Source organism: Vombatus ursinus, unplaced genomic scaffold (assembly GCF_900497805.2).
Source record: "Vombatus ursinus unplaced genomic scaffold, bare-nosed wombat genome assembly UNPS02014809.1, whole genome shotgun sequence".
NCBI lineage: Eukaryota > Metazoa > Chordata > Mammalia > Diprotodontia > Vombatidae > Vombatus > Vombatus ursinus.
This window is the reverse complement of record NW_020954587.1, coordinates 3,496,851-3,520,943: the sequence shown is the minus strand read 5'-3', so window position 1 is coordinate 3,520,943 and position 24,093 is coordinate 3,496,851. Positions and strand designations below refer to the sequence as shown.

Genomic DNA, 24,093 nt, shown 5'->3' with positions numbered 1-24,093 from the left:
TCAAGGCTTAATTTAGTCAAATCTCATTTTTGCAGCTTAGTACTTGTAGGAACTTAAGTCTCATTTTTCTCATTTGTACAATGAAGGGGTTGAACTCATTGTTCTTTAAGGTCCTTTCCAACTCTAAATCTAGGATCTTATAATTCTAAAACAGATAGATTCTAATCTTGCCTCTTTTATTAACCAGTTTTGTCATCTGAGCCAAGTTGCTTACTCTCTCCGGTCTTCAGTCTGTAAGATGAAAGATTGGACTAGGTGATCCCTAAGGTTCCTTTCATCTCTGAAGCTCTGTGATTCACTGAACTAGTATTGATATTTGTTGTTAATATTTGTATATGGTATTTTTAAATTTTACATGTGTAACTTTGGCTTCCTGACTCCAAAATATTGAATGACATTTTGGGCATGTATTTTTCAATATCATTATAGTCTTAACAAATGAAAATTTTTATAGTCAGAAGGCTTTAAAGATCATCATCAGGGTAGTTATAGGGTGATGAAAGTGTTGGCCTCAGCAGCTCTCGAAGATGGAGTAAGTTATGGAAGGGTTGTAATCTACGTCAATAGAAGAGACCTATAAACAGTGGAGCCATATGAACTCTGAAGGCAGATTGAAGCATCCTTTTTTAACTTTATTTTTCTCCCTTTTCTGTCCATGTTTTCTCTTGCAACACGGCTACTGTGGAAATATGTTTTGCATGACTTCACATGTGTAATTATTATCGAATTGTTTGCCTTCTCAAGGAAGGGAGAGGGGCAGGAGGGAGGGATAGAACTTGGAATTCAGTTTTTAAAAAATGAATGTTAAAAGTTGTTTACATGTAATTGGGAAATATTGACTAAAATAAAAAAAAATATTGAAAAAACGGAGCATGGATTTATACCAGGAATGGCCATCGGAGGCCATCTTGTCCTACTCCCTGTTTTACAGATGATGAAACTGAGGCTCAGTTGTGACTTATCCAAGGTCAGAAGACTAACCAGACCCATAAAATTACACATTTTAAAATATCGAAGTACTTAGTTCTTTGTTCTGACAAAATGGAAATATTTTTATAATCAGAATGTTTTACCAAGTTGTAGAAATTTCTTAGAATCTCCATTATTGATCCTAACACATACGACATTGCCATGAGACTGAGTATAGGAAGATGTTAATATTTTCATTTTTCAATGAAATCTGAGGCAGAAAGAAATTAAATAAATAATACCCTAGGGCCACCCTTGTAAATCAGTGCTAGCAAAAAGGAAAAAGTCTCCTGACTCTCAAGTTCTTTTACCACTTGTTCTAGTACCAAATCAGTCAGTCAAAAGGTAATGAGTGCCAGCTGTGTGCAAGGCATGGTGTTGGACATTCTGGGGAATGCAGAGAATCTCAGGACATGATCACTGTCTGCCAGAACTCTGCCCCCTGTCGGAAATATTGCTGATGGCCAGGCTAGCACCTTGCTTCTTAACGGGCAGCAAAGGACACTTACTCTGTGCCTGGGCATTATCTAGGAATCACCAGATGTTTTGCCTACAGACTAATCAGTGCAATTTATTTGGATATGAATGTTGTTAGCTCTTCAGAAACTACTATCATCTGGATGTTCTACTTTAGTGAGCTATTTAATAAAACAGAAAACTTTTCTTTTTTTAGGATTCATTCTTTAAACTCAAGAGTTTTACAACAAAACAGGGTAGAGCAACATCAGCCGAGTCCTTGTCTCATTTATTTCAGGTGGATCTAGAGTTAACATTTTAATTACATTATGATAGGGTATAAAGGAATGAAATTAATTCACTAAGAATCATGCCCCTTGCTTTTTTGATGGTCTCATTTTTTCCAGCAATATACACCTTTTTCTCATCTTGTCCATTGAAGCCCATCACAGACAGTTCAAGTACTTATAACTAGTTTTATTTTACTCAATATGGCACAGGTTCAGAGTACTAAACATTCCCTTCCAGCTGTCCCCTATCATAACTTCCCATTTAGTTTTAGCAGATTGTCAGAACAATGTAATCAACACTGTGACAAGCCAGAAAAAAAAAAAAAAAAAAAGCTAACTCAGGCTTCGATTGCATTAATAGATTTTTCTCTTGGTCTTTACCCTTGGGGTTACTATTATTCATGTTAGTCAAGCAACCACTCTCTAATCCCAGGTTTAACTAATTACATTACATCCACTTCTATTTGACTGTTTGGGGCCCCAGGGTCACCTGCACTTTGGCTTTTGATTGAAATTTCTGTCAGCTCTGACCAGTTACCATCCTTAAGTACAGAAACCAGCTCTTCCCAAATATCCCCAACCACTGTTCCCTAGAAATACTGTTTTACTCCTGTATCCCATGCTTTTTGACCCAACTTATAGGCTATTCTTCCCACTCACTAATCATCTTGGATATAATTTATCCATATTTTAAAAAAATTTCCCCTTCTATGTCAGGCTACCCTTTTCTAAAAAGCCACTTTAGTTATTCCCAGTTCTAACTCTGGCATCTTCAGCACTTTGCCCCCAGCCTAAAATGAAAGTGTCCCTTTTTCTCAAGTTTGGGTTGTTGGATCCCCTTTACAGTAACCAGTATACTTAAGTACTCACATCTAACTCCCTGTGTTAACATTTTAACACAGAAACCTTAACCTTACCCTTCTGTTCACTATCACTTTTTGTTTAGGGAGGCATTTTATTTGTTATTTTGATTAAGGAGTAAGTCCATGATTGTTTATTACCAAATAAGCAATTATTTTATGACTGTATATTATGTTTATATTTAAGTTGATGTTCTTATTATTCATATATATGTTTTACATACATTAATGTTTCCTATGCTTCTAAAACCAAAAACTACAGACAGTGATTCCTTATGATAATGTTGTAACCATTCAAAATATCTGCAAATTATTTGGAGAATAAATGGAGACATGAAGTGCTTTGGGATAGAATTGAGCCATAAGTCACATGTTTATTACATTTAGAGAAGACATGAAGTTGAAAAGGATGAAAGAATTTAATCCAAAAGATCTTGATAGGCTAGAACAATTAATTGGATCCAGTATAATAAGTTGGAATGTAATTGAGATGGATGTAAAATCCCATGCCATTTTAAAATGTAGGTTCAAAAAATAAGCCATATGATTATAATATGAAAGAAGACATGGTTAGACAACAGTTCAAATGAAAAAAAAAAACCCCAAAAAATCACATTTTAATGGACTGTGAGTTCAGTACACTCAACAGTGTGACATGATAACCAGAAAAGTTCATAGAAACTTAGGAAACATCAGTAGAAATATATTCTGTAGAATAAGGGAGACAGTTGACCCTCTGAATGCCACCATAGTCCATATACTTCTGGCATTCTCTGTTGAGCAGGCAGTGTGTGAGAAAGGTTTTAAATTTCTGGTTCACAGATTAAAATGCAGAAATGTGATGAACTCTTGGTCAGGAATGAAGGACATTTAACAGTGACTGGTAAAATACATACATACATACACACACACACACACATATATATATACATATATATATATGTGTGTGTGTGTGTGTATATGTATTTTCCTAGAATCTTACAGATATAATCAAAAGAAAGTGGGAAGGAAAAAACTTTCTATATTTATCCACCAAGCTATATACCATGGAGAATAGCTATACTTAGGAAGAGGAGCAGTAGAAAAGCTCAGAAATTCAAAATCCAAGAAAAAAGGCATTGATAAAATTTATGACCTCTGATGTCTATTTATAAATGTACAAAATGTGGGTAATAAATAAGGGAAACTAGTAATCATAAATCAGGAAAAAAAATTTATCTCGCAAATATCACTGAGATGTGGAATGGACACATTATTGGAATATGGACTTGAAGTATCTTATGCAAGAATAGGATAGGTAAAAGAGAGGAGTGGGAAGTAGTGGTACCATCTAGTAAGAAAATGTACTTACTGTATTCGAGGAAATTCAGGGATCATAACAGGGAAGCATGATGAAGAACATTTGAGTAAAGATCAGTGGAAGCAGAAACAGATACAATATTGTTATCAGAGTACCACTTGTACAAAAAGGAATCAGGGAAGAAGTTTGGGAAACTGATCACAAGCCTGGCTTGAAGACATGGTATAGTAATAACAGGGGAGACTTCAGTTATCCAGACATCTGATAGAGTTCTCTCTCTTGCCGAAAGAGGATGTGTTAATAATTTTTGGTTTGTCTTAATAATAATCTTATATTTCAAAAAATGGAAGAAACAATTACTGAAACTTTCATCCTGCTTCTCACCAGAAAGGAAAAGATGGTTGATTGCTGAATTAGAAATTATTGGAATCATATTAGGATTTGTAATAGGGAAGGAGAGAAAATGGGGCATTGTCTGATATGATTTGGGGGGAACAGATATCAGAGGGTTTGGGGAAGATATCAGTAGTTTCACATAGACTAAAACTCTTTAAGGGCAGTCTGAGATCACAAAAAGAAACGATTGCGGTGAAGAGGAAATTGTCTAAAGAAGCTGATCATGGAACAATGTAGATTTAAAATAGACACATACAAAAGATCCCAGAAGCAGGAGCAGATGAAGCAATATAAATACAAAAGCATATTGTGGTCCTATAAAGATAGTGTCAAGAACTCTAAAGTTCAGAACAAGGTGAGGAAATGCTGAGGATAACAAAAAGGGGTGATTTTTAAAAGGTATGTGGAGAAACGAAAAGCACTGATCAGGATGGGTGGATGAATGACAATACTGTCATGGAGAGAAGACAGAAATACCCAACTCTTAGTTTGTTTCTCTTTTTTTCCCCCAAGAAAATGACCTTTGAACTTTAAAGAAAAGAACACAAATGCCTAATATGGAGTTAAAATCCAGGATAGACCATCTAGCTATCTTAGATGAATTCTAGTCATCAAATCTAGACTAACACCATCCCAGGGTATTATATTTCAGATGTTAATTTTAAAATTAAATCTAAAACTCCAGGTATTTCCAGAACTGGGTAAAGTTCGGGGTATATAAAAGTCATGCCCTGGGACTTGATTTTACTAGTTTTAGATCGAATTGAACATTATCAGATAAGAAGCAGAAACGAATGATGCTTCCTGCTGTAGGAACACACTCATAATCTTTGTGCTCTAAAGATGTGATGTAATAGTTATGATACCTAATGGAAAGATATTAGCATCTGTATGTCATTAAGTGTAAGTCTTTTGTTCTGTCAATTCTTTCAAAAAGTCTGTCAATTGCGGTTTTTTTTAGGTTTCTCTTTTTAAGAGGAAGTCAGTGACAAGTCAAAAAAATGTGCAGAGTATTCTTGAAGCAAAGCCTACTGTTGAGCCACTCGTAGTTGTAGAAGCAAGACCAATAGGAGATCAAGCAAATGGGAAAGAGAGAAAAGATGAAAACCAAAACCACACAGGGCAAAACCATATGGAACCTTCATCAGCTAATCAGGAGAGAAAGTCAAAGTCATGTACAATTCTATAAATACATATTTATTGTTTGTGGTCTCCAAGCACATGTTGCAATTTATACTTGAAAATAATTATGGCTTCTGAAAGTTGCTGATAATGAACTTTGTACTGTAAGTTAATTATTTGTTTTCTTGGGGTTTGGACATTGTGACCATGGTATTGGTATTTATTTCTACTGATAATATTAGTATAAGAAGTACATTCTGAAAATCTTAACTAAAGTGTTGTGGCCTTAATTGTTCAGTGTTGTAATAAAAATATATTTTTTTATGTGAAAAATGAATTCAGACATTTAATAATTTCTACTAAGCAGTTTTTACGATTCTTTAAAACTATTTCAAACTCATGAAAGTGTATCTATTTGTAACTTTTTTGCATTGTTTGAAAAACACAAGCAAAATTGTTTTCAGTGAGTACATTTCAATAAATCATCTCTGGTGTGTTACACTCTTAGGAATGATAATAGGATTAAAGTTGAGGGGCACTTGCAGCTATTAGTTGAAAAAATCAGGACAAATTTAAATTTGTTAACAACACTGTAATTTTATAAATTGTCACTTATAAGTGCTGATCGAAGCAAAATTTATTTACCAGGGTAAATAAATCAATACACAGCTGCTGATGTAAATAACTCAGTTTTATAGAAAAACATTGTTAATAGTATAGCTTCATTATTTACATTTCCTTTTTTTTTGAGCCATTGGTTTGAAATTTTTCCATTTGATAAGACCAAGTCACCCAACTTTGAATTTTTAGACTTGCCCTTTTGAGATAGTCAAACAAGACAGTGAGGAGGCTAGATCTGAACATTTTGACATTCTCTAAGATAGATAGTGGATACCATGACCAAATAAATCACATGGCAATCTGCATCTATCATTGAGGTACGAAATGCTAAGAATGTCCATGATAATATAGGCACCTTCTTATAAGAAAGGTTCTACTTATGTCATTGCCCTCCACAGAAAAGACTATGCAATAGGCTCTGTACATTATGCATATGCAATATGCATAAAGACTATGCAGTAGGCTCTGTACATAACCCCTTTATGATAGAATATTTTGTACTTATATTGAAGTCACTGTCACTGATTAAAGCAGTGGAAAAGATATTCTATTTAACAAATTCTTGCTCAAGTCATATAGATAGTACTACAGATCACGTTAGGATTTGAGATGCAATGACTACCTCCCATTGTCCCAAATTTAGACTTACTTGAAGATAACCATAATTGCTAGAAGATAGTTCTAAAGGCATTTGCCCTGAGCCAAAGCATTCCTCAGAGCCATAATTTCTAGGACTCATCAAAATAAAAGCCCCCTTTTCTTCCTCCCCCCCTCTAATTCCTGCCCTGGTTGGGTAGGGGAACCCATTAGCAAGTATTCTACCTCTATACCATCCCTTCCAGGCGATGTGCAGACCTCATACAAAGTGGCAAAGCACTTCTGTTTCCCTGTAGACAACACCTCTGATACTATCACACCACCTTCCCCAATAAGGAAACATTGCAAAGTTCAGGGTAATTTATTTTATTTCTTTAGGCTGAAAAAATCTTGGCAGCAGGCCCTGCCTGCTGTCTTTTTTTCCTTCCATTCCCATTCAGATAATAGTATCATGAACACAGATATATAATAGCTCAGTGGTTCCTCCAAGGAGATGTTATTTGGACCCAGGCTGGTTCTTGTTTACCTCCCCACCACAGAACATAACATGAAAATTTTGTGATAGTCATCTGTTCCCTTGAGGAGAATTCCAATTTTATTAATGGTAAATCAGTGCAATTCCTGGTGACTTGGTTGTTGCAAATACAGCATTACTATTACAAAAGTGTTTATATACTCTCTCTTTCTCCTCTCTCTCTCATACACCCCTTCCCCACACACACACACACACACAGAGCGAGATTCCAATACAAGAAAAGGTCAGAGTGCCAAGAAATGCCAGTCATTTTGGTTGAAAACCTTTCCCTTTATTAGGAAAAGGGATTGGTAAGAGACTAGGGAAAGGATTAAGTTAAAGATTTTGGTAAAAGAGGTCATAAGGCATATGGTTATCAAGTAGGTAAATAATGTAGCTTTATCAGAGGAAGAGGTACATTTAAATGCCTTTCTCAAGTGTGCTTAGTAGTCGAGTGTAATGAAAGCCAAGGCTACCTCCATTGTAGGAGTGCTAATGGACTATTTGATAATAACAGCCTGAAGAAGATTGTATTTCCCTTTAGACTCTGAAGTATGCTCGTACTGTATTTGTCATTTGCATTTCCTTGAGTATCTGACCTCTAAAAGAAGTTAACTTCAGGAAAATATAGAGCGATAAAAAATGGACTCTTATTCTAGACTGTTACCTAGAGTTTTAGAACCATTTTGAATATAACTTAAACTTCCAATTAGATAAAAAGGAGACATTTGAACACAAAACTTTTAGAGAAACCAACTTGTGTTTGCAATTTTTCTTTTTTTTTCAATAAATGAGGAAGATCATTGTTAGAATTAATCCAACAGAATTGTCAAATCCTACTGATTTCAATAATAAAAGGGCTTGCATTTATTAATTCTTTCAAAGTTTAAAGACTCATTTTATGCCTAAAATTCCTGATCTTTACAGCTTATCCTCTGATTGGTCTTTCTCCTCTAGTAACATTACTCTAAACTTTCCATCATTCAATATTTTGTTAGTATGTGACCTCATTGGTGCAGATACTCCATGAAGTTGTATAGCATACACATCCTGTGTTTCTCTTATTCATGTCATCCTGTAGTAGATCACTGAAAAAGAGATCTGCTACTTCTCTTTTTAAAGGTCATTAAAAGCATTAATGTTATCATGGATCACATTTTAGATATATTTTATTTATGTATTTATATTATTTATATTTTAGATATATTTTATGTATTTATATTATTTTTATATCTATATATTTAAAATGTAGATATAGAATTTAAATAATTTAAATATATATTTATATGTAAATATATAAAATATATAGTTAATGTATTGTATTAATTAATTTAAATATAATACATATTTAAATATATTTATTATTTGTTTATATATTTCATTTAGGATATTTTTGCATGGGATGTTTTGCAAGTTTTCTAAGCAATCTTATGTCCACATAAAAGTATTTGATGAAAACAACAAAGGGAAAAAAGAACTAGTTAGCACTAGAGGCTTTAACATATGAGGGAAGGAAATGTGCGCTCGTGAAAGAATACTTCAATCTTAAAGGTGTAGATTCATCAGCAAAGTAATTATAGTAGTTTGCAATGTTAGTCCTCTTGGACTAACTAAAACATTACAGTATTCTGAAGAGATTCTCATTGAGTCTTGGATCCTTAAATGATATTTTATAAATGTTCCTGTAATGCTGAGATTGCACTCCTGGTACTTGCCTTAAAACAAACCAAAAAACTCCATCATTCACCCCATTGCTGCAGTGCAAGAATGTTGATAGAACTGTTGTCCTTAACTTCTTTTAAGTGTCCCAGAAACCATGGGTACTTAGTAAATGTTAAATGTGGAAATTGCTTCTCATTTTGAGTTTATTATTTGAACAGATTATTTTGATGCTTTTTTTTCTTTCAAATTATTATAAACATGAAATTCAGAATTGAGTATTTTCATACTATCAATAGCAGCCCAATTATCTTGTCCATGGGTCAGAGTTTGGGCTGTTTAAGCTATACATAAGTGGAATATAGTTGATCTGCCTCACTAGAGAAGGAATGCACATTTTTCTCCTCCCAGCTTCTAAAGAGCTTCCTAAAGCTTCTGAAACTTCTATGAAAGAGAGATAATTGAGCTGCCTGGTTTTGGGGGGTTTTGTTTTATTTAACCTTGAATAGGGTTAGCAGCAGACAGGTGAAACTAGAACTACCATGAAAGTCCCTAAGAACTGTTCCTAGTTAGAGATGTCCTTCTGGGTCTTTGTAATTATTTTGAGGCAGAGCTTGGCTTATATACCTTTGTTCATTCTTCAGTAAGAATTAAAAGTTTCCTATCCATTTTGAGTTGGTGATGCTACCAAAATTGAAAGTTTTCAATCTTGCAAATTTCTTTAGGTGCAGGCATACAGCTTCAAAATAGTTGTACAAGTGTATATAACAATATGTAATAAGGGTGTTTAATGTAAATTCTTGGATACTTAGCACAGAAAAAAGAAGAAGAATGATATATCTTTCTTTTTTCTGAGGTCTAGAGAATGGATGAATGAAAAGGAAGTTAAGACTTATCAAGACATTCAAAGTCTGTATTTCAGGAAATCTAAATCCTAATTGATAAAAGATTATGTTTGAACTATTAATAAGACTTTAAACAAGAAATTACTGACCTGGCAAAGCAATTTTAGATGAGATTATGGTAAATAAAAAGGTCTTGCATCTTATCTCAATTGCAGAATCTGCCTTTATTTGATCTTAAATTTAAACTGATTAAATAGTTGAAAACTTTTCCAGAGAATTGATAATTTTACTTAATGTCATTTGAGTTTTAATGTCACAGACAATTATATACTGAAGTTGAAAGATCAAAATGGGAAGAATAGACCAATATGAGAAAATAAACACAATCTTTCTGAAAGAATCTTTAAAATTTTGAGGGATGTGTTACAGCTGGTTCATGTCAAAGGATAAAGAGAAAAACACATTTCTAGTCCAGTAGGAACTTTAATATAAGTTACTCTAACAATTATGATAGCTAAATTAAAATTTACTTTAGCACAGAAAGTTAAGGGAATCTTTTCTCAAACTTTAGATGCCCTTTATTTCTGAATAGCCTTCACTTCTTTTTTGGTGTGAAATTTATGTGATTGTATTACTATGGATTTCTAGTATTTTAAGTAATATTAAGAGCAAATGAAATAATTGAGCGTAAGAGTTGTGTAAGGCATGATAATTTAGGAGTAGTTTTTAATTAAACAACAAAAAAAAGCTTAGCATCTTGCCTAATATTTGTATCAGTTGAGGAAAAAAAAACCTGTTTACATCTCCCAAAATGTATTTGGAATTTCTAATAAGCCCTCTAACCAACTGATTTAGCCATTTTTTTTTTTTACTTTGGAAATGTCAGATATCTTACAGGGCAGCTAGATGGCACAGTGAATAGAGCACTGGGTCTGGAGTTGGGAAGACTCATCTTCCCGAGTTCAAATGTAGCCTCAGACACTTTAGCTGTGTGACCTTAGGCAAGTCACTTAACCCCTGTTTGCCTTGGTTTCCTCCTCTGTCAGATGAGCTGGAGAAGGAAATGGCAAAACCACTCCAGTATCTTTGCCAAGAAAACCCCAAATGGGATCAGTCACAGAGAGTCAGACATGACTGAAATGACTGAACAGAAACAACTAGATATCTCACAGAGATTTTTCTTTGTTTTCTGGTAAGCCAATGAACCTTCACAAAAGTCCTCCTTCAGTGCATTATCATGACATGGTTACCCTGAGTTCTTAGGTTTTCAAAGTCTGTTTCAGCAGAGTATAAGGTATGTCAAATTTTACCATACTGGAAAAACTTGGAATATGGTCCTAATAAGAGACTGTGTCTACTAACTAAGTACACAGAGACTCAGCGCTACCCTGTTTTCTAGTCTATAAGCCTTTGGCCTCTCTCATGCCTTACTCCTGAACCATGTTTTCCAATATATATTTCCTCACCTTACAGGGAAGCAACTGTGTATCATACTAAATATGCTTATTTAACTTGCATATATTGCAATGACAATGAAAAATATATTGGAAAACATGACTGAGGAGTGTTTTAATCTTGAGTTGAGCTGGCAGCAGTCAGCTGAAACTAGAACTACCATGAAAGTCCCTAAGAACTGTTCCTAGTTAGAGATGTCCTTCTGGTTCTTCATATCAGTAATTTTGAGGCAGAGCTTGGCTTATATGCTTTTGTTCATTCTTTAGTAAGAATTAAAAGACTCAATAGATGACACAGATACAAGAGCCTCACACCTATATATCATGAGTATTTTCTTTGAGAAAAAAAATAGGATAGTACTTGACGTGATAAGCCTTAAGTAATGTCAACAAAAAAAATGAACTTGATTAAAAACAGTAAATGACATTGAAGTGAGAATTTTTGTTGAATCAGTTATCTGTGTATAGTCATACCACAAATTTATTGGATTAAAATTAACATAAAGCCAGAAGAATAAAAAATTAGAAAAAATGATACGCACAACTAAAATAAGTTTCTCCTACTAAAAAATGGAAAATGGGTAAAGGAAAGGACATTGACCTATTTTCTAGCAATTTTATATGGAAGTTTAACTGATGCAAATCTATTATAATAAGAAAAGATTATATGAAAAGAAGTAAAAGGTAAAAAGAATGGAAAAGTTGGAATGGGCCAGGTTGTGAAGGGCTTTAAAAGCCAAACAAGATTTTACACCTGATCGTGGAGGTAATACAGAGATGCTGGAGTTTATTGACTAGGGGGAATGACATGGTTAGACCTGTGGTTTCAGGAAGATCACATTGGCACCTGAGTGGAAGATAGACTGGAGTGGAGAGAGGCAAGACTGGGAGACCAACCAGTAGGTTTTTGCAATAGTCCAGGCATGAGGGCCTGCACCAGGTAGCAACTGTGAGTGAAGAGAAAGAGACCTATTGGAGATGTGAAGGTGGAAATGACAAGGCATCCCGAGAGACTGGATATGTGGAGTACGCACCAGTGAGGAGTAGAGGACATTGAGGCTGTGACCCTGGGTGACAGGGAGGATGATGGTGCACATGACAGCAATGGTCCTAGATAGCCTTGTAGAGCAAATGGAAAATGGTGCTGAAGAAACTCAAAATGGGAGCATTTTGGACTTGACCAAGCACATACAGAGAATGTCAGTGCTGGAGGTCAAACAGTTTTGAGGTTGCTGACTGATTGATTCCGTGAAGGTCCCTGAAGCAAGGAGAACATGCAAAAGGCATTACAGCCATAAAAATAGTGACTGAGTGAACATCATTAACCAAGAACTCATACACCTCCTTTCTCAACTACATAAAAATTATTATGAGAGTAGTTAGGACGTGCATTGAAGCAATCCTTGATGGGGCGACTAAAAAGGAACAGAGGTTCTTATAAATGATACCCTATAATATCTTTATCATCACACCATCAACTGAAAGGTGTACAGAATTCAAAATACAATTTTGCAACACTTGTTGAATATAAAATAACACTTATTTTGGTAGAGTGAAATACCACCTCAAAGGCTACTTTGGCGAGGTGTCTCATATATATCATCAAAATTATACTAGATTCCTCAAAGTATGTAACAAATAACCTCAATGACCCTCTGATCATTGATATCAACTAAAGCATAAAGGGGAAAATGGATATTTGCCAGAGGTGTTCCCCTTGTCCTGGAGGAGTTCCGGTGCAGAGTCCAAATTGAAAAGGCATTCCTTATAAGTGATGAGTTTCTCCAGATCCTCTTGATGAGGATGATGCAGTTTTTGTCAAGTCCCAGAACTTTGAAATCTACTAATTTAGACGTATAATCACTCCAAAATTTGGCCTTACTAGGCACACAGAAAAAAAAAAATGGATCAAGTACCTTTTATCTAGATTAGGAGGCCCTGTAGCCTGAACTTCTTCCCTCCATTACCTTTCCCCATCGTTCCTCCACCAACATAAGTTAGAGGTGATTAAGCTATCTGACTCAAGTCAACTTCCGGCAGACATGAGGTCCTTGCCTCTAGGAGCCAGTGTACTCCCGTTCTTCAGATAACCTGACCCCTCATTCTAAGGCCAAGGCAGCAGGTACCTTACCTCCAGGACTAGACCCTCTAACAACTGGTCTTCACCTAAAGGATCTAGGTTAGGACAAAGATTCAGATATCAGACCTTTTTCAAGCAAAACCTCAATTACCTAAAGAGTTGGTAACACCAAGCCCAAAATCTTTTCTCCTTAACACTTGAAAAATAATAGAATTGATGAATCCTTGGCAGTTTGCAGGAATGGAGAGTGGGAGCTGCAGGCAAAAGATATATGTCCTTGATGGCTTACAAAGTCCTACCTCTTACTCTTCCAATTCCTATGATTCAGAACAGGCTGATTAAGCAAGCTTAACTTTCCCAAACTTCTAGTTCTATCATCTCCAAGCAACTTAGCCTTGCTTATACTATGTCCTAATCTGGCTCTGGCTACCCTTTCCATTATGTTCTCTGGGATCGCCATTCTAATGTTAACAAACTTCTTCTTAGACCTCTCCTCATGTGTTCCTTTCCATCTTCCAACACTCACATAGACCTGCCTCTTCCCAGAAAACATGATATAACTGATTAGCCTCTCCAATATTGGTCACACATTCTCAAGTGTACCTCTACCCCATGTCTGTTTTACAAAAGGAGTTGTTATACTCTTTGCCATTTCTAGAATTCCCTTCTGTCACCATAACTTGGCAAACTCTTCTCTTTTCAGGTTCACTCACCCAATCCAGGTCTACTGGCCCCTGAGTGATTTTAATTTTTTTTCTTGAGTAATTCAGTACCTGTTTATAGTCCACCCAAACCCATGTCACATACTAGGTATCTTCAACATACATGTTGTTGTTCCCTCAAACTCCCTGACATCCCAATTTCTTCAGCTTTTATGACCTACTCCACTCTAACATAGCTGCAGGCAAGAATTGTTATACTCTAAAACCATTACTCAGAAATATTCCACTTTGATGATCAAGAATTCCAAATTTAATATGACTGATGTTGGTGTGACTGTAGCAAAATAGGTACTATTGATAGAGCTGTGAACTAGTCCAGCCCTAGGCCCCCAAAACTATTATACTGCAAATAGCCTTTGACCTAGTCATACTGATGTTAGGTCTACCCTCCACCCCTGCCAAGAAATCAGAGAAAGTGGAAAAGGGCTCACATGTACAAAAATATTGATAGCAGCTCTTTCTGTGATGACAAAGAACTGAAGGGATGCCCATCAATTAGGGAATGACTGAACAAGTTATGGTATATGAATGTGAAGGAATACTTTTGTGCTGTAAGAAATTATAAAGGGAATAGTTTCAGAAAAACCTAGAAAGACTTATATGAATTGATGCAAAGTGGGTGAACAAAACCAGGAGAAAAATGTATATAATAACAACAATATTGTAACAATAATTTTGGAAGATTTAGGAATTCTGATCAACACAATGACCAACCACAATTCCAAAGGACTCATGATGAAACATGTTACTCATCTCCAGACAGACAGCTGATGATTCAGAGTACTGAGTGAAACATGTCTTCTTTTCTTTTGGGGTGGCCTGGCTATTGAGGGAATTTGTTCTTCTTGACTATATGTATTTGTAATGGGTTTTGTTTTTCTTGCCTTCTCAGTGAGGGGAGGAAGGAGAGGTGGAAGGAAGAGAAACAGGAGCTGAAAATAAAATAAAAAATGAATAAAACAATTCCAACTCCCCTATATCTTATCATAATTTCTGCTGGAGTGAAGACATCTTCCACTATTATTCATATACTGCTTAATTGTGCTGGGAGAAGTCATGCAACTATATGGACTGGGTCCACCACAATTTCATGTTTTCTATATAACTCTACAACTAACTGGGCTTTCACCATAGGAAAGCAATCTTTTTATTTTTCTCTGATTCACTCTTTCACTCCCTAGAGTGGATATTCTAAAATTTCTCCTCTCTCCAGGTTCCTGCATCACACCTCTTCTTCCTCACGTTAGTGGACCATCTTGCCTCATACTCTATGAAGAAAATAAAGACCATTTTCTGTGAGCTATATTAAATTTTGGGCTGAGCTTCTTAAAAGCAAGGACTTGTGTTTTTGCCTTTCTTTGTAAGTGCCTGGCACATGGCAGCCACTTAATAAATACTTGTTAACTTGTGAACTCCTTCTTCCCCTCTCTACACCTCAGGACACCTTTTGATCGCCCCTTATTCTCTCCTTTACTCCAGTCTGTGATAGATTGGACCCTCAGCTTGAAGCCTTGATACCAGCCTCTTCTCTCTGCCTGCCCACGTCATTCCCCTTCCTTTTCTAATCTTCAGTTTCATCCTATGTGCTTGCCCATTTACTGTTGCCTAAAACAAACACAAACAAACAAACAAAATTATCAGGTCTCACCCATTCTTAAAAGATCCTCACTTGACCTGGTGAATTATGCTGAATTGGTGTGCCATAAGAATATTATGATCTCTCTGTCTCTGTCTAGCCCTTCTCTGTGTGTGTCTGTCTCTCTGTCTCTTTCTCTCATATCATATCAAGAGAAAAGAAACTTAGGGTGCATCCCCTGTGATGAGCTTTTGAGAGGACATGGACAAATCACACAAAATGGGCACATGTAGAAGGATTGTGATCTGCCTCAGAGCTATTTGAGCAAGATATTAGTTAAGAAAATTATTTCATAACAAATGATCATAACATTCTTGATATATTAAGTATCTTTTACCTGTGAGGTTAAGGAAAAGGTTACTAGCTGTGTGACCTAGGCAAGTCATTTAACCTTGTTTGTCTCAGTTTCCTCATCTGTAAAATGAGCTGGAGAAGGAGATGGCAAACCACTTGAGTATCTTTGCCAAAAAAAAACTCTAAATGGGGTCACAAAGAGTCGGATGTGACTCAAAAATGACTCAACAACAAAAATCATTTTAGCCAGAAGATTTAGACTGTGTGTTTTTAAGCTGTAGGGGAAAAAAAAAATCAGAAATAATTCTGTTTTGTTAAAATTTCCATCGTAGCTTAGTAAAAGCCAAGCTCCTTATATTGGGAGTGAATAATGGGAGAAAGTGGAACAAAGTAAATTTGCCATCTCGTTTGAGCCTCACATCAATATGTTAAGAATGATTTTTCCAGAAGTCATGAGTGTGTATGTTGGAGGTGGGAGAGGATTATGTCTAAATTGGGGGTTGGAGAGGTTGGCAAGCTAGTGCTATACTGGCCAAGTTGAGTTTATTTTTTCTAAGAGCTCCAGGAATCACAGGGATTCTTACACAGACTTGGCAGGGCCTTTGGGCCATTACATTTTGGCCAGTGAGCTGCCATGCCATTCTCTATCCAGAGTCTGTGTAATACTCTCAACCCTCAGTTTTGTCATTGGCAATTTTTACATCTCTTTCAATTGTTCAGGTTTCTCTTACCACCTTCTATTTGGCCTGCCTTGGACCATTTTATTAGGCAGCTAGTGGTACAGGGTTTAGAGTGCTGGTTCAGTTAAAATTGTACCTTTGACAGACGGGTGTGCTGGAGCTGATCTTCTGATTGTGAAATTTTTAGAATAAGCATTTACACCTTGGCAATCAGCAAACACTGGAAATAAGGGCTTGATTGATTACTATCTCCTTTGCTGATTGTCTAGACTTAAGAAAGTGATAGAGAAAATGTTAATAATGCAAGTATGTCCAGTATCCATCTCCCCCCCAGAAAGCCCATTGTTAAACATTTACCAGCATATTACTGCTCAAACACCTACTAGTTGTGAGACTCTGAGCAAGCCACTTAATGTTTATTTTTCCCATCTTCAAAATGGGGATAATAATAGTACTTAATTTTGATTCTGTTTTGTTAAAATTTCTTACTTTTTTTTTACAATTTTTCTTACTTTTGAAGGTTGTTGTGAGGATAAAAATGAGAAATTTTAAGGTTTGCAAAAATGCTTTGCAAACCTTAGATTACTATATAAATTCTAAATACTGTTATTATTGTTCCTGAGACAGGATGAAAGGTTTATCTTTTGAATCACATTTTTCCCCAATTTATCTGCCATTTATTTTTATTTACTTGTTATTTATTCTTTTTCTATTTTTATTTATTTTAATTTAAGATGTTTACTTTATTTCTGATTTATTTACTTAGTAATGGTTTATTATCCATTAAGATCTGATTATTTCATCATGTAATCATGTGGATGTCCTAAGACCATATACTTTATCCAAGTTATAAACAAAAGACAATACATGATTGGTATAAATAATCTTTGTGTTTTTCTATTGATGGAATTAAACTCTCTAAAGTTGCTGTGAGAGATAGCAATTTATAACTACAAAATGGCTTCAAAACACAAATCTTCTCAATGTTAGAGGCAGCTGGTGACCCTGTGGATAGAGCACTGGGCCTGGAGTAAGGAAAACTTGAGTTCAAATCCTAGCCTAAGACATTTAACTAGCTGTGTGACCCTGGGCAAGTCACCGCACCTGTTTGCCTCAGTTTCCTCCATTGTAAAACAGAGATAACAATAGTACTTACCTCACAGGGTTGTAGTGAGGATCCAATGAGATAGCATTTGTAAAGCACTTAGTACAGTGCCCTGGCATGTAGTAGGTGCTTTATAAATGCATATTCCCTTTCCCTCCCTCCAAGTTCATTCTCACTGCTTGCTGTCTTACTCTTTGCTTTTGTCATTACAATTCTTCATAAGTTAAGTTGACTCCTTGTGATCAGGATAATCTAAATTGGGGAATCTTAGAAAACCACATGTTGCTTTTCTGGCTATATTCAGAATGAAGATATGTATTCATAAAACCTAGAGATGGAGCTAGCTTGGTACAGTAGAAAGAGCATGGCTCTGGTGTCAGAGGGTCTGCCTGTGGTCCCATGGTAACTCTATTGTTTACTACTCGTGTGACTGGGAGCATTGGCCTATCATTGGCATATTGTTGGCCCTGGCTGATGATGTTTGACCACTGATGACTTGCCTATATGCCAGGAAGTTCTTATGTACCCAATAACTGGCTTGGTCAGCTACATTTAGAGTTAGGAATGCATGTTAGCAAACTATCACTTTATCCAACTTCTTATAGTACATGTAGCAAGGCTAGCAAAGTTTCCTGACCTCAATGCCCTCAGGGTCTTAAAGGGAGATGGGGAACCAGGTCAATGTCCATTTACCCTCTGATTGACTGCCCCTAAGTCCACCTTCTCAGTCAGTGCCTATGATCTGCCTAGCAACAACCATCAGATATAAGTAAGGGCAGAGGCCCAGGGGAATCTAGGCTCCCAACAGGGGTAATCAATCCACAGTATGCCTGAGCTGCCATTCCTTGTATATTTATGGGATGGTAGGACTAGAGTTGCAAGCCTGTAAATAATAAATTATTTGATTTGTGCAATAACTTGCATTAAATAGCACTTGAAGGTTTCCAAAGTATCTTATACTTTAGACATTGAAGGAGGGAAAGGAATAAACAATTATATAGCACCTACTACATGCCAGGCACTGTGCTAAGTGCTTTCCAAATGTTATCTCATTGAATCCTTACTAGAATCTTATGGGGGTAAGTACTATTGTTATCTCTCTTTTATAAAGTCAACTTATTTGATCCTCATAACAACCCTGTAAATGCTCTTATTATCCCATTTTACAAATGAGGAAACTGAGGTCTTATTTTGAAATACTTTTATATCTGTCTCATTTCTTCTTACATTTATTTTTTAATTATGAAATTAACTTATGTTAGCCCTCTAAAAGAAGGGGACATCATTTATAGATAGATCCTTAGAGACACTGAAACCTAGAGATTTGACCAAGGTCATTGCATTATTTAGTATTTGACATAGAACTAAAACCCAGAACTTCTGCTGGCCCACCTGGATATGCAGATTTCTAGAACACAGGAGGAAGATTAGAAAGAAAGAACACTAGAAACTGAATTAGAAGACATGGGTTTGAGTCCCAGTTTAGGTTTTTACTAGTTGTGTGACCTTGGACAAGCTACATTATCTCTATGGGCCTCAATTTCCTTAACTATAAAAATGAAGGCTTTGAAGTATAAGGTCCCTTCCAGCTCTGACACTCTGTGATTCTGGATTATTATTTTTCTTTTGATCCATTCAGTTTTAACATCATTCACTATTGCTAGGTCCAAAGCTTTTATTGGTAGTTATTATTTCAATTTCATTATTATATCAAATCTCAGTTGAAATACTGTCACTAAGAGTTGTCAGTTTTACAAAATGGTTACATTAGTTTTTTTCTAGCAGTCAAAACACCCAAGTAGTTTCTTAGAGACCCACAAAAGAAAATGGAAGAGTTTGTTGCACTGAGACGTTGGCAAAACTGAACCTTGGAAGGAGAAAAAACAGAATTGTTGAAAATTAAAGGGGAAGCCTTTTAAGGTGAAAAAGGAAGAATTCTCTATCTTGGAAGGGGTCTGAGACTTGAATAGCTCAATTACATGTTAAAAGGTCAGCAGGAAAATGAGTTCACTCCACCCAGCAGACAGAAGGCTTCAAAAACTTTGTCCCTAGCAGCTCCTTTCAATGAGGCCCTAGCAGTCATCTGGGAAATGTAATTGCCTGATCATCCTAAGTAAATGTAGAGTACCTCACTGAGGGAACCTATTCTGAATCAGGAGGAATCATCAAATAATCTAAACTGCTTCCACCTCCTACTGAAAAATAATAAACCTCCTTGCCAAGGTCCTATGGGGGACAAGGAGAAGAGGCTTCTGCCAATTCTAGGCTAAGCGTTCTTGTCCTTGCTGAAACAGCACCATAGCACTCCAGCTGAAAAGACCTACTGTAACACCAAGACAGGGCAGAGGATGAAGGGCGGGAACACTGCAGTTGCCCATCAGATAATAGGTTCATGGAGACCACAGTTTGACTCGTCCAACAAAGATGCCTCACCCTCTGAAGAGCTGAGCTCACCCAGTAGCTGAGTCATCTGCTCAGCCCAGCCCAGGAGCTACTACGTCCAGTCAGGACTCATCATCCGTCACCAATATCCTCAGAATCCAACACCACAGAAAACTGTGAAAACTTCTGGAGTGACAATGGGGGTGGGGGTAGGAAGCTTTCAGTTCCAAAGCTGTGAGTTACCTTGGCAATTTGTTCTCTTCCCTTCACCTGTGCCTCACTACTATTATACTTTAAATTCATGTTCACTCTTTCCCTAACAGATTCCATGTGTTTGTGGGAGAGTGCACCCCAGGTTTTGGTGGAAGGGCTTTATAACTACTATTCTTGCTATGCCATTTGAGCAAATGACTTTTCTGAAAAGCTAATGGAGTCTACCAGCTGATTGATAAATGGAAGAACACTGGTATGGACTTACGAACCACAGTGTAGCCACCCACAGGAATATGATTCCTTTTCTCAATGAGCTCACATTCTAATGGGGGAGATATCATGCAAAAAAATTGCTGTACACACATACACATATATATATATACATTACATATATACACATACATATATATGTGTGTATATGTATAATATATAATATATAATATGTGTGTGTATATATATATGTATATATATAATATTAGAAGGTAACATAGGGAAGGCACTAGAAGTGAGTGGAATTGGACCTGGGACTTATTAGCTATATGACCCTGGGCAAGTCACTTAACCCTGATTGCCTCAAAAAAAAATGACAAAGAGAAGTCCACTTTGGAGAGGCCATTGTGTGCACTAAACATTTAATGTGTAATGGAACACTCAGTTTGAAATGTCTGGGTTCTTCATAGTGATGATCATTCAACCCATGAGGCAATGAGGTCACCAGGTGAGAGGATGTAGAGAGAGAAGAGAAGAGGTCACTGGACAGAACCTGTTGGATGCCCACAGTTAGGGGTGATGTGGATGAAGACCCAGCAAAGGAGACTGAGAAAGAGGGTTTAGAGAGAGAGAGAGGGTTTAGAGAGAGCAGTGTCATGAGTACTCAGAGAGGAAAGAGTGGCCAAATGCTTCAGAGAGGTCAAGAGTGATCAAGACAAAGTCATCAGATTTGGCCATTAAGTGATCACTGGTAACACTGGAGATAGCAATTTCAATTGAGTAATGAGTGTGAAGGGAGGTAGCTAGGCAGCTTAGTGGATAGAGTGCTGGGCCTGGAGTCAGGGAGACCTAAGTTCAAATATGGCCTAAGAAACATACTAACTGCATGACCTTGGACAAGTCACTTAACTTCCATTTCTCATAATCCACTGGAGAGGGAAATGGCAAACCACTCCAGTATCTTTGCCAAGAAAGTCTCATGGCCAGTATTGGTGTGCTATGGCTACAAAGAGTCAGACACAACTGAACAAGCCATGAGGATGGGATCCAGATTGCAAAGGTTTCTAGAAGTGATTGGGGGGAGAAGAAATGGAGGCAATGAGTATAAATGTTTTTTTTTCCTTTCTCTGCATTGTGTGACTCCTAGGTTATTGTGAGGAAAATATTTAGTAAACTTTAAAGTGGTATACTATGTGTGTTATTATTGTTATTATAATTCTAAACAAATTAGGAAGAAAACATACTGTAGAATTATTATAGGAGGCATACTTTCTAGCCCAAACTCTGCTTGTAAGACCTCTTAAACTGATCAATCTGTCCTAAGGTCAGGGTACTATATTGCTTAAAATAATTCTTTCAGATTGTCTTGTGTTGCTCTAGATCTGGACATTGGACTTCCCATATGGAGCTCAAGTTTTTAATAGGGCCACACCTGGACTGAAAGAAGCTACATTAAAAAAAAAAATCAGGCTTATGCCATATTGTCTCTTATATTTCCTCATTCAAGTTTCATAATTTTTCTTCTACACTTTTTCCCTCCTATGCAGCTATTGTATGTAATAAGAACAAACATGTCATAGGTTGCTGTACTTTGACCTAACAAATGAACTCTTTTTTTTCCTACTTAGTGATGAATATTGAATTGTACTTTCTGTGAAACATAGCTGGACAATGTTGGGTTTGGGTTTTGTTTTAATATATACTTTGAGAGAATGGGTGAGAAATTATATGTTTTCTTTTAAATATTTGAAATTAGATTATTTGTTTTTTAAAGGAAATTATACTATACAGAACAAAAGGAAATCATACAGAAGTTTTACTTTTCTTAAAAATAAAATTTAAATTTTAAATAAATCATTTATGACCTCACTTTTGAGCTCTCAAAGTAACACTGCTGTATTGGAAATAGCACAAAATTGGGAATCAGGATACCACATGTTCTAGTCTTGGCTTTACCACTAATTTGTAGTTGTCTCTTCTATAAAATGAGGGATTTATCTTTAATTATTTCTAATATCCCTTCCAGCTCTGAAATTTTATTATTTCTATTTCATAACAAATTTTGAAAAAAAAAACCATCCTAAAATAACACCTCAGGTATCTGTAGGTCAGACTTCTGGAAACCTTAGCAAATCAAGAATTTACCTGAAAAGCAAGCAAAAAAATTACCTTCTGAGCACAAGAGAGTAAAGCCCATTTCTTTATTTATCACCTAATTCCTATTGGATCCTATTTTACTTTTCTAAGCAGTTTAAAGTTCTGGATTTTTAGCCCACAGCAGGTTAAAAATAACAAATTAAGGGGAGAAAGAAGGAAGGAGCATGCAACAGAAAGACATAATAATACACCAAGTAACAACTGACAGAGAAGAAGATGAAAGCAAGAAACAATACAAGACCTCAGCAGAATAACCTACAGGTAATTTAAAGTAGATGCGGATAGGCCTGTATACTTCAAAAAGCCTCTGAAGACGTCATTTTATTGTGGCCTCGTCCAATCATTGTTGAAAATATGAAAATCTTGCTTAAACAAGAAACATTAAAAATGTTCAGGATACTCTTTAAGGAAGAAAGAAAGTAATCAATACATTTCAGAATGATTTAGAAAACGATTTTGATGCTAAGAGGGTCAAACTTGAGCTATTGGAAAATTCGCTGCTCTCTGACACCTCATCATTTAAATCACCAAAGAATTCTCATACTTTTTGGTCTCAGGACCCCTTCACACTTTTTCAAACCATTATTTCAAATCATTAGGGTCCCAGCGAGTTTTTGTTTACGTGGATTTTATCTATTGATATTTATCACATTAGAAGTGAAAATATTTTAGTATTATTATAAAGATAGTTTTGACCTCATGGATTCCCAAAAGGGCTTTAGGGAATTCCAGGGGTGAGTCATAGGAGGGAAGAACTGAGATTCAGGTATAGCCAGGAGCAGATGAGAAGAAAAATTCAGGGGTTGCCCCGGGAAGAAGAAACATTTTGAGATCTCATGCAAGGCGAACAAGAGGTGAAGGAAAGGTAGGGATGTGTTTATTTATGTATTTATTTATATATTTATATGTGTGTGTGTAGTGTTTATGTATTTGTCTATGTTTATTTACATATATACATACAACACACTTTTAAGCTTAATCTGCATTATTAATATTTTCTTCATCACTTTCTTAAGTCTAGACAACAAAACAATAAATCAAGCCCTGATTTATAATGTTTGTTTTTTCAAGGTGCAAAAACTCACATTGAAAATTTAATATTTGCCTTTGCAGAGCCACTTACAGCTGACTCCAGCACACTAATGAAAGGGGGTCAGATATGGACTCAAAAGCAAAGGAGAAGAAACAGTGAGAAATTATGATTTCAGCATTAGGCTTCAAGTAACAACTGAATATGCCTGCTGCCACCCTGACCCTGTAATTCCTTTGGAACAGGTACTCCTTGTCATAAGAGTGACCAGAGAAAGAGCACATAGGGTTCAAGTGCCAGCTTGAACATCTGTCAACTGTGTGACCATGGGCAAATCACAACCTCACTGAAATTCAGTTTTCTTAACTTTAAAATGGACATAATAGTGCTAATGCTAAGTGTCTCATAGAATTGTTATGAGGAAAGTGCTTTGTAAGCCTTAAATTATTATCGATGTGTTATTATCAGTTCAGCAAGTGTGGGAATGCATGGGAAAGACTA

The 24,093-nt window shown here is 36.1% G+C and overlaps 1 protein-coding gene across 4 annotated transcripts in view; it reads left to right on the top strand.

The window, feature by feature from the left end:
• RPGR (retinitis pigmentosa GTPase regulator) overlaps window positions 1–8,270 on the top strand; it is a 94,483-nt gene extending 86,213 nt beyond the window's left edge. For all 4 annotated transcript variants that reach the window (XM_027875582.1, XM_027875584.1, XM_027875585.1 and 1 more), the window contains one exon: window positions 5,233–8,270. In XM_027875582.1, coding sequence (XP_027731383.1) covers window positions 5,233–5,460 — 228 coding nt within the window. In that variant the 3' untranslated portion in view covers window positions 5,461–8,270. The remainder of the gene's footprint in view (window positions 1–5,232) is intronic.
• The last annotated feature ends 15,823 nt before the right edge of the window (window positions 8,271–24,093 follow it).